This window comes from Chaetodon trifascialis, chromosome 19, assembly GCF_039877785.1.
Source record: "Chaetodon trifascialis isolate fChaTrf1 chromosome 19, fChaTrf1.hap1, whole genome shotgun sequence".
Taxonomy (NCBI): domain Eukaryota; kingdom Metazoa; phylum Chordata; class Actinopteri; order Chaetodontiformes; family Chaetodontidae; genus Chaetodon; species Chaetodon trifascialis.
The window spans coordinates 8,569,548-8,580,780 of record NC_092074.1 but is presented as its reverse complement, the minus strand read 5'-3'; the positions used below and the strand labels follow the sequence as shown (position 1 = coordinate 8,580,780).

At 41.8% G+C, this 11,233-nt stretch overlaps 1 protein-coding gene across 1 annotated transcript; it reads right to left on the bottom strand.

Moving 5' to 3' along the window:
* Window positions 1-352: 352 nt before the first annotated feature.
* On the bottom strand, window positions 353-7,359 carry enpp5 (ectonucleotide pyrophosphatase/phosphodiesterase 5). The gene is made up of 4 exons (XM_070987607.1): window positions 7,107-7,359; window positions 4,725-5,627; window positions 4,169-4,345; window positions 353-2,781 (listed from the first exon to the last, which is right to left on the bottom strand). The coding sequence occupies exons 2-4, from the start codon at window positions 5,602-5,604 to the stop codon at window positions 2,378-2,380; spliced, it is 1,461 nt and encodes a 486-aa protein (XP_070843708.1). The 5' UTR covers window positions 5,605-5,627; window positions 7,107-7,359; the 3' UTR covers window positions 353-2,377.
* Window positions 7,360-11,233: the final 3,874 nt, after the last annotated feature.

Genomic DNA, 11,233 nt, shown 5'->3' with positions numbered 1-11,233 from the left:
TTTTAAAAAAACAAAAAAAAAAACAAAAAAAAACAACTTAAACATAATACTCAGCCCCCATCTCCACCACAACAACTTCCATATGGTGTGCTAAGCGCTAAGACTTTTAATTCTTATTTATTTTATTCCTATCTATTTTATTTCTGTCCATTTTGTCTGCTGTCTTGTAGGCATCCGTGCAAGGAAATGGGAAAGTATAAAATATGTATAAAAATATGTTAAGGCCCTGACATCACACACAAACAAACAAACACACACACACACAGAGAGAGAGAGAGAGAGAGAGAGAGAGAGAGAGAGAGAGAGAGAGAGAGAGAGAGAGAGAGAGAGAAAATAAAAAATAAACATTGCTCAGTTTCACAGAAGTCCCTTTAATTTCAGAAGACTAATTGCGTCAACATGGCAAAGAGTTATTTTGTAAATCATAATAAATATCCATATTTCAAATCCACCTTAATAATCATCTGAGATAAACCTGATCTATTTATTCTCTAACAATTCCAAATGAATCATTTAAATATACTATGGATAGATTTCACTTTTCTGTCAACAAGTCAGGGGAAAATTATCAGACAACACTCCTTTTTTCACAAAATAAGACAATTTTCAGAAAATTAACGATTTCCGTATAAATGCTCTCAATTTATGAATTTCAATTTTGTAAAAAGTATATATCACAGTGATGTCTGTCATTTTTGGGCACAGGTATTAGTCAGTGCATGTAAAAGCAAATAGAAAATTGAACCAATTCTTTTCTTAAATGATGGTGAAACAATACTACAATTCTTTATTTGCAGATTTGGATTCTACTTGACCTCCTATGATTATGCTAATTAAAAAGCTTTTTGGCAAGAGGCACCCTAAGATTTGTTTTATCATCTCAAATAACAACTACGACCAAGAAGTGCAAATTATACTTCACCTAAAAAGCATCCAGCTACTGCCCCTTCGTTCGGTTTTGTTTCTATCCTGTAGTGCAAATCAGGGGAACAGTTCTTGCAAGTCATGCCGAAATAGTCTTCTCAGCCAAGCAACAACAAAACCCTTAAAACCCCTATGATGAAATACTGACCAATAGCAATTGCACTTCACATTTCACCAACAATGATTCAACATATGAACAGGAGAGTAGTACACTATCATCTATACAAGAGAAATGCCCTCCAAACACAAACTCTACAAAAAGAAAACGGACTGACACACAAACGATTGCACACCTTAGAGAGACGTTCTCCATTAAGTTAAAAGGCAAATGGTAACTGACTACTAAAGAGCAAGGTGGCGATGTGATCGGCTCATGGAATGATCGACACATATGAGCAGTAGCCTGGCACACTGAGTGAGAGTTCAGGGGAACATCTGCTTCTAAGTAACATTCAGAAATAACACTGACCCCAGCCAATCCCCTGAAACGGGCTGAATACTTTTCTGATTAATGCCAGGAGTTGTGTCTCAAAGAAACTTCTAATTCTGTGCTCAGACCACAAGTAGAACCTGACGAGGCCTACCATTAATACCACTGTTACTGTCAGGAGTAAAGGCGTCAGTATGCTTCAAACGAAGCGCCTCCCTCCACACCTTACCGATGCTGGGAATAGGGGGGATGGGGGCTGCTGTATCTGACAATTTTGTAACTTGCGTCCACTTCAAGAAGCCACTGGCCAGGCGTGGAGAGGAGGGAAAGTATGTAGGGTGTGAAGTTTTCCCTGAAGCTAACTTTTATTATACTTCACACGTCATTACTTCTGTTTTCCTCTGTGAAAAGGAGTGCAACATTATGAATGCCGCCAAGGAAAGATTGTCTGAAAGTGTGCACAGTTCTCCCCACAATTACTGCTTCTTGCCCCTCTCTGTGATGGCCGGCTTTAGACCTGACCTTCAACTTTGGCTATTCAGCTATAAACATTTCACCTTCAAACAAGTCTGTTTCAAGCATACTGACACCTTAATCTTATCCAAGTCATAGTTTTGTCAAACAAAGCTACATACTTGCCAGAATCACAGGTTAAAAAATTCCACTCGTAGCTTTGAACTTTTACTCATTAAAGTGACAATGAAAACGATGAGATGGCATTAGGTAAAATTCACAATCAAAGCAAAGCCACTACAAAGCCCATGTAAAGGTTTATTATCTTGATTAAGCCTGACTCAGAAGCACACCCTAGACATTTCCCCTGCACTGAAGCAAGCAAGGCGTACCTCTATACATGATTAGGAGGCTACATTAATAGGTTCCCTTGATCTCCAACTAATAAAAAGAGCAGCACTATGGCATTTAGTCAGGAGACGTTTAGGGGATGCTTCTGGACAGAGCGGACTACCTTGGGGAGCAGTACCTCCTCTTCTTTTAAGCCTGCCATCATTTCTGTATCTTCAGCTACAGGTGCAAGTCCTCTTGCAGCAAGGGCTGTGACATCTCCCTGCTTCTGTGTTTTAGTGAGGGAATCTGTTTGAGCGTCACTTGTCTGATGTAGACCACCAGAAAGCCCAGCACCATCACCACACTGATGAAAGAACCTATAACGGGGACGTAGGAGTACTCGTTGACCCTGGGAGGGGTGCTGGGCGTGGATGGGGTTGGCTCTTGGGCCAGCAGGTCTTTCACGTTAAAGAGGGAGCCGTTGTTTGGTAGAGGATGGATGGACAGGATGTGGCACATGAGAGGGTAAAGGTCAACGGCGCACATGGAGTCCTTCACGTAATGCTGGCGGAAGGCCGGACCTCGAGCCACGAACACAGGCTGCATGCTAGGTAAGGTGTTGTCATAGCCATGGTTTCCCACTGGAGAGAAAAGACAAGGAATTCATTTGCATAAACAGGCGCAGTGCTTTGATGTTAATTATTCCTGCATTGTTAATCTACACATCTGCAGTTTCCACATCCCGTGAATCACAGGCAGCACTTTTCGTTCAGAGATTTATGGAATCTGGCACTGCCGCTCTCTCAGGTGATTTACTGCTGTCACTGCTCGCTCCAGCAGACTGGTTACTGCTAAATCAATCACTGCAACGCACAAGCAAACTGAAAATTACATCAAAACGCACAAGCCTGAAGACCTTTGATGAAAGCTTAGACTGGCTAACAATTGCTCCTAAAATACAGCAGCGATATTACAGAACTGAGAGGATTCACTCAATGTGCTGAGTAAAATCCACAGAGTTGATAAAGTGCCGCCTGTGACAGCAGCATCTGTGGGTTTAACTACCATCCAATCAGCTACAGTATCTCAGACTTCTCCTGCCTTATGGGTACCTGGGGAAGTTTTTTTATTTTTAACAGTAACACTTTGGAACATTTTCACAATTTTTACATTTTGTTTATATTGTACAAACACATAGGATGAACAAGCACAGGGGTGATACCATTCACAGTCCTACTACTGGCTTCATACAAAATGCAAAGAAGCACCAACAAAGGCAGAAAAGAAGCAGACTACTTGCAAGTAAACATTGGTGTAAACAATGTAGGACTGCTGGTAGGAAGTACAACAATAGTCACTAAGAAGGAAGCATTCTGCGATTCATTCACACTGGGTTGACATTAATATATCTCAGTGACGCACTGAGAAGCAGAGGGAGACACTGCTAGCCAGTCACAGCTAATGTTTTATCATTCAGGCCCATAAATCAAACAGTAAAAGCAAACTTTTGATATGCAGGATCGCATCATACTACACATATCCAGCTGAGCAATCTCACACCACCGAGAGCAGGTTTTCCTTCCAGCTGCAGACTCCACCGAGTCATTCCACTGACGAACAAGCCCTCAGCGACAGATGAGGAATTAAGCAGCAAGAACAGATGTAGTCTGCGACGGTGATGAAAACAGATTGAGATCTCTGATCTGAAGAGGAAGTGTTTGAAAAAAAAAACCTGCTTGACTTGAACTGGATGAAGAAGAACAAGTGCACTTGGAGGCAGTGCACGACAAACCTCCAAACCCCAACCAGCACACACACACACTCTGCTGTTTCTAAGGGAAAACAAATCTGGCTTTCTTTGTTAATTACCGCTGGTATAACATGAGCTGTAGTTCGGTGACTGAAAAAAAAATCTCCTGTGAAGCTATTAATAGCACAGATGGAAGCTGCTGTTTGAAACCACTGTTTGTGCGCAGCCACAAATCTGAATATTATTTCGACACAGCTTTGTGAGGTTTGAATACATACGCTGGAAGGGCCCAGTCCTGTTCTGCATGATGGTCCAGCCCTCCTTGGCCTCGATGAGGATGGGCATGATCCTGACGTTGTGCTGGTAATGGAAGTGCTTGGGGATGTCCTCCTTCTTGTACACCACCATGTTGGGGTTTGCATCCATCAGCTTACTATACACCTCTTCTAACTTCCCTGCAAGACAGATGATAAAGCAACGTTAGAAAAGATCCACGGATCGCAACAGATGAGAAGCAAATTCTAAATCCTGTCCAGTTGGTTGAACCTTTGACATTTTTAAACAGAAAAGGTGCTTATTTTAGACTTTTGCTGTGCTGACATCTCATGTCCGTGCAGCCAGCAGCCTGTTCACTGAGTCCAGTTAGGTAGTCATAACACCCGTCCACACCAGTACAACACCTCCTGTCTCCTAGCTGTAGCTTCACATTTACCATACAGACACGAGAGTGGTATCAATCTTGTCATCTAACACTCAGTCAGAAAGCAAATTATAATATTTCCCAAAATGACAAACTATCGAGCATTGAATATGACAGATGTTTTAAAGTGCTACCTTCTTTGGGCAGTATTCCCACCACCGGACTCTTATCCACCCAGGTGTACAGGTCTCTGCTAACATACTCATCCAATTCCACGATTTTATCAGAAGAAAGCTGCGTCATCCCATGGTCGCTGGTCACTATCAGGTTCACTTTCTCATACAGCCCTGCTTTCTTTAGCTCGTTAATGAGGAAGCCGAGCTTCTCATCAATGCCGGCGATGACTACATCCATGAGGGGGCTCTGTGGTCCAAGCCTGTGCCCGCTCTCATCCGGCTCCTCCCAGTACAGAACCCCAAAATCCACTGCTTCTTCTTTGGGGGCAGAGAACCATTCAATAATCCGCTCCACTCTGGATTCAAAGGACACCGAGGCATTGTACACGAGGTATTGATTTGGGAACATGCCGTGGATCTTCACATCAGACCCCGGCCACATCGCTGCCCCGCTCCGCCCTCCAGCTTTCTGGATGGTCACCCAGAGAGGCGCCGCCTCCTCCCACCACCGTGACTCATAAATACTGTCTGTCTCAATGGAGAAGGACCGGTTCAGAACAGGATCGTACATCTCGTTGGCCACGACGCCGTGCGTCTCAGCGTACAGCCCAGTCACCAAGCTGTAGTGGCTGGGGAAGGTTTTGGTGATGTAAACGCTCTCCACCTGCTTCACCATCACCCCCTCATCCATAAGGATGTTAAAGTTAGGGGTCGGGACCCGGTCGATGTAATCCCAGCGGAAGCCGTCAAAGGACACGAGCAGCAGCTTGGGCCGGTCCCTCACACTGTGGCCCCGGAGCTCATGTTGGTTCAAGTGACGGAGGGAGACCAGAGGCAGCAGCAGGGCCCACAGGCAGACCAGAGGACCGCAGCCTCCTCGCAGCAGGCAGCCAAGCATGGTGTGGAGTGTGACCAGTCAACCTACAAATGCACACAAAAACTGCTTGGGAACATGGACAACGCTGCTCACATACTTCTGCGGAATTATGTTTTGAGGCTGTTTTAGTGCTTTGGTGTACAACTGTTAGTTCCAGTTAATGGAAATCATAAAGCTACATACTACAATACTTTAGATCATAGTGTGCCTCCCATTACAGCTGCAACTAACATCTTTTCATCATTGACAAATGCACAGATTCTGTTCTTGGTAATTGTTTTGTCTGTCAGAAAATATTTGAAATATCTTGTTTTATCTGACTGACAATCCAAAACCCAAAGACATTCACTACCATGTGAGTGGAAAAAAAAAATCTTTAGACTTTTGGTTGGAACACTGACTGAAGTAATTCATTGATAATCAGAATGGTTGCAGATTAATATTCTGTGAGCCGACTAATTGATTAATTGACTCATTATTCTGCTCTACTTCCAACTTTGTGGTGACAGCTTGGGGAAGCCAGCTGTCCTGGCCTCCAAACATGAGGGGCCGGTTTCGCCTCCATATTAAGGCCCACTGTTTGAAATCAGACATTCAACAATAACAAATATTCAGGGGTCGACCTACTTTGTCTAGGTGTCCACATACTTTTAGCCCGTTTACTTCCTCATCAACACACACACACATCTGATAAAATGATATTTTCAAATTCCTCTGAACCAACAATATGATAATAACTGTCCAATAATATTGCAAACAAGAGTTTGAGGAATGACCATTCATGGTGTTTATGGCTGAGGCAAATAATCAATTAGTTGATCAACAGAAAGAGGTCGACAAGTGACTGATGGGCAATTACTCATTTCACGCATTTATTAGGCCAATAAAGAGCAGAAAATGTTTATATTATAAATTAAATGGAACAATCTGCTGCTCTTCTCTGTTATATTACACAGTTAAGTGAATTTCTTTGGGTTTTGAACTGTTGGTTGGATAAAATAACACATTAATAACACATTAAAAGATGTCATCTAAAGCTTCTGATGGATTAGAGGTTATATTATTAATCAGTTTCAGTTCCACCCATGCTATTATAGGTAATTTCAGAAAATTCTCTATAAAATCAGCGTAGATTGTGCATGATATTGACATTATACTGACAGATCCGGCTCTACATAACATGGAGCTGGGCAGGAGTTGCCCTGGACATGAGCGGTGAACGCACCACGGGTCAGGAGAGCATTGATGTCGCTGGAAATTCAGCAGACTGAGGTGAAAACGACTGCAATGCATCTGAGAGAGCGACTAAACTACAAACTAATGAATGCCACATTACAGAGGACAGGAGGGCTCCGTGCTTTAGCCGCAGAGCTAACAAACAGCTAACGTTAATACACGCAGCTCCGCCTGCAGCAGCGCACACAGCACCAAGTCCGGCTCACATGAGTGCATCAGCTGAAGGGACATCAAAACAAGAAAATGCACATTTAAAAAGCTCAACACACTGCTGTCAACAAGCTTACCTTGTTATCTGATTCTGCGCCGGCTCGCCCTGCGCTGCACACCGAGATAAACAGCCGGACTCGCTTATATGCCCGAAGGAAGTCCCGCCTATAAACCTGCTGCCTCTTTTTAATCCTTCTGTCGGTTTTTATCAACAGATGTTAAACCAAGCAAGCGCATGTGAAGACAAAAAGGCTGTCCGGTGTTTCCTGCAGGTGCATGCTGCGCTTCGTGGAGAGCTGCGTCCCCCAGATTCCGTGCACAGCTCCCAATGACGTAATGTGGGACGAGGAAGGGGTAGGAGGTGGGAGGGGGGAGAGGAGTCGGGATCCAGTTTTATAAATAGGTGTTTTGGTGTCAGTAAGGTTGCAATCATTCTTCTTTAAGATGAAGAATTAAAAAATAATGAGGTGTGTCAGTGTGACGGACGTTACGTTCAAATACATGAAGGTGGAATTTGGCCCAATATAATAATAATAATAATACTAAAAATAGTGACGTGCAAAGATACTGTTCATCCAATTCTTTCTCTTTTTCTCTTTTTTTTTTTTTTTTACATTATGGTAATGCTGAGGGTACAGCGTAATAGCCGCCCTGCAAGGAGCATGACAAACATTGTCCACAAGGTGTCAGTCCAGTCCTGTCTAACAGCAGTCAGCAGACTGTCTCTCCTCTCAGTCTGTTACAAAGAAAGATGGCATCTCAATCATGACGCTGCATCGTGAGAGGGGGACTATTTTCTGACCCACTGACAAGCGTGCCCACCTCTGTGCAGAGAAAGGTCAGTTTGCTGCTGCTCAGCACTCTAATGCTTGTAATTCTGTAGCCATTTGCTGTTAATTACAATTAATGCAGAGTCCATTTTATGATTTATGACTGGAAGCTTCACAACAGCCAATGAATGGACCTTAAGGTAAGATTGTTTTGAAAGTGTCCCCAAGGTCAAGAAAGAAGCTGGGAAGTCAATTGTTAAGCAAAGGCAGATCCTTAAAGTGGCCAGAAAAATGGGAACATCTTGTGACAACTGAGCCATCTGCTGATGATCATGTGACATGATCAAAAGCTTCAGAAACAGCTAATAATGGGACCTTCAGATGGGGTTGTTTTGCCAGATGTTGTTTTCAAGGTGAAGAATTAACTTTGAAATGCAATTGTGTGAGTATGTGTGTGTGTGTATTCAGATATTGAAGTGTGAAATAGACTTTGACAGGAGCAAGGGTCTATTGTGAAGTTATGTTTATGTTTATGATGAGTGAGTGATTAAAGAAGAAATGAGAATAAATGAGTGATGAAACATAAGAAATACAGGTGGGTCCACACAAGGATCACCTGATGAGCATCAGCATGATGTGAATTATATGTGGTGGCTTTCACAGTCACCACAGATCAACCCAACCCATCTCCCTGTGGGAGATTTCAGAGCACTACGTTAGACTCTACACCGCCATCATAAAAACAATAAATAATGTATGTCTTTTGGAATGACATTGTTCCTTAAATCAGTTAGGCTTTCAGAGACTTAAAGGGTCTTTGTCAAGGGTTAGTGAAGCTGTTGTGGAAGCTCATGGTGGTCCAGCACCTCTGTGGGACATTTGATCAGTGTCAGTGAGCACAGAAACATGCATGAGCACAGGAAACCAACACAAAAATATACAAGTACATGATTAAACATACAGATTCGGCGTCTGGCTTGCAGTTAGTTTGATTCAGAGCAAGGTTAGAGCATGAATGCTGAAAACTGCTCACTGCATTCCCTGAAGGATGCAACGCAGATACCAAGCATATCTGATACAATAGAGTGAGGCTATTATGAGCCTTGAACACAATGAAAACAATCTTATAATCTATTCCAACCCTCAAAAGCAGCCTCTAGAGACACTTCCAGACTGGAGGATTGGGATCATATTGTCTAGTTTAAACACTGTGTCTGGAAATTCTGTGTTCATTTTAGTCTCTTAACAGCACTTTTGAAATGGCCAAACAAAAGGTTATGGCAGTAGTATAACTGACTGGCTGTAAGGGTGTAAATAAGGTTGAACAAAAATTATTATTTTATGAAACCTGGCACCAAGACCCCAGAGCATGGACCTGGGTCAAAAAAAAAATACTGAGCCAACAATAATCTAAAGTAAACACATTTGACCAATTATAGGTGAAATGTGTGTCATTATTGTACAGCCTGTATGATGAAAAATGTGTTTTTGGTTTCAATCCTACAAAAAAACTGGGTTCAAGTTAGTTGTGGTTTCTTTAAACATAGTAGAATAGTCATCACACATGTAATCATGCACATTGAAACCATATATTGTTTATTGCCTCATCAGTCTCTTGCTTATTTCAGATCTTTGCATCACCTAACTCTTTCCATTCATTTGAAGCCATTCTAGCAGTGTAGCTCTGTGGATAGCAATGTCATTCAGTTGGTAAGTTTTGGTCCAGACTAAAATACTACAGCAAATATTTGATGGGTTGCTGTGAGATTTTGCACAGATAGTCATGGTCCCCAGTGGATGAATCCTACTGACTTTGGTGATCCTCAGAGTTTTTCCTTCAGGGTCAACAGCAGGTTGACATTTTTGGGTTTTAAGTGAAACGTCTGGATGGATTGTTACAAAATGTGGACAGTCACGGTCCTCACAAGGTGAGTTGTAATCAGTTTGGTGACCCTTGCTCTTTTCCTCTAGCGTCATCACCATTTAATGTGTCCAGCACTTTGATTTCTGACCAAACACCTGTGAAACTAATGACGTTCCCATCAGCCTCACCTACGCTTTGAGCTTAGCGCTAATTTGCAAATGTTATCATGCTTACATGCTCAACTGTGATATTGGACATGGTTAACATGACACCTGAAAAATATCGGCACGTGGCATTGTCTCTGTGGCATATTTAGTTTTTTTAAGTGAAAGTATTATGTGTCACGTGAAGTCAATCAAAACTGGGCACCGCAGCTGATGGCCATAACAAGTGACTCAAGTATAACAAGAGAAGATGTAAAGTGAAAAAGTTGGACTCGCCATCAGTGTGTTTTCAGTGTGAATAAAAAAGTTTACATTTTTTGGCCTTATTTCTTTTTAGTGTGTGTTCCTTTTGTGTCTTTCCTTTATGTGTGTATGTGCTGTGCATGTTCCTCATTGTGTTTTCGCCTGCATTTAGCTGACAGTGTGAATCTATGTGGGAACAGTGGAGCATCCATCAAGCCATACCTGCTCCTGTGTGTTCTGGGTTGACTTCTAAAACAGTCGTGTATTCACAGCCATGTAGACATGAAGGCTTTTGTTTGTTTGGGCAGGAAAGCTCGGCCTATTGTGAGATCTGTAGCTCTCTGTCTGTCTATTGTGATTTTACACAAGAATGTCAAGGTTGCTTTTGTTGATTTCTTTATTGTATTGTATGTTTAAAAGGGATTTGCTGTGCGGTGTGTACTTAAATATTGTACAATATGTTGAAGGCCATTGTTTTATAGAGGAGGTTCTAGATTATTACTGTTGCAAGGTTAGGAGAATTTCCATACATACATATTATTAGGACTCATGTGAATAGCAAAGCACAGAGTTGCTCTGGTTATCAACAAAGTTTGAGCTTGTTTTTTAAACTTTTAGATAAGAAAAAAATCTAAATTGTGTGACCTCAGTTATCTATGATATCACAAGAAGTACCAAGAAATTCTGATTTATTTTAATGTGAACCATCTTTCACAAATAGACAAAAATGTCTTGTTAAACTGTCAAAATAGAGCTGAAGCAAGCAGTTCAGTAACTGATTAACCAGCTTCTTAAATGATGTCTTTCTTTGTCACATGAGACAAATTGAGGTGTTTGGGTTTTGGACCATTGGTTGAAAATGCAATATGAAGATATCACCTTGACCATCACCATTTTTTTGTTAACATTTTTTCTTAACATTTCATCAAATGAACAATTAATGTAAAAAACAATTGCTAGATTAATGAATAATTAGAGTAATTGTTAGTTGCGGCCCCCTATTTAAGCTCTGTGGACAAAGTGGAGCTATGGCACAAAGTGATGCATGGAGAGGGAACGTTTTCCAGCAGCAACATTGTGAAGAGGAATTTTAAACAATCCTATGACCCTCATGAGGGTTGTTCATCCTGATTTAAACCACAGCAAAAGACATTCTGATAACA

Bases quoted from the DNA above. Each gene is read 5' to 3' on its own strand.
- enpp5 (XM_070987607.1), bottom strand. From the start codon at position 5,604: ATGCTTGGCTGCCTGCTGCGAGGAGGCTGCGGTCCTCTGGTCTGCCTG. The intron at 4,346-4,724 runs GTAGCACTTTAA...TCTGTCTTGCAG, and splicing joins GGGAATACTGCCCAAAGAAG to GGAAGTTAGAAGAGGTGTAT. The intron at 2,782-4,168 runs GTATGTATTCAA...TTTTCTCTCCAG, and splicing joins CAGGACTGGGCCCTTCCAGC to TGGGAAACCATGGCTATGAC.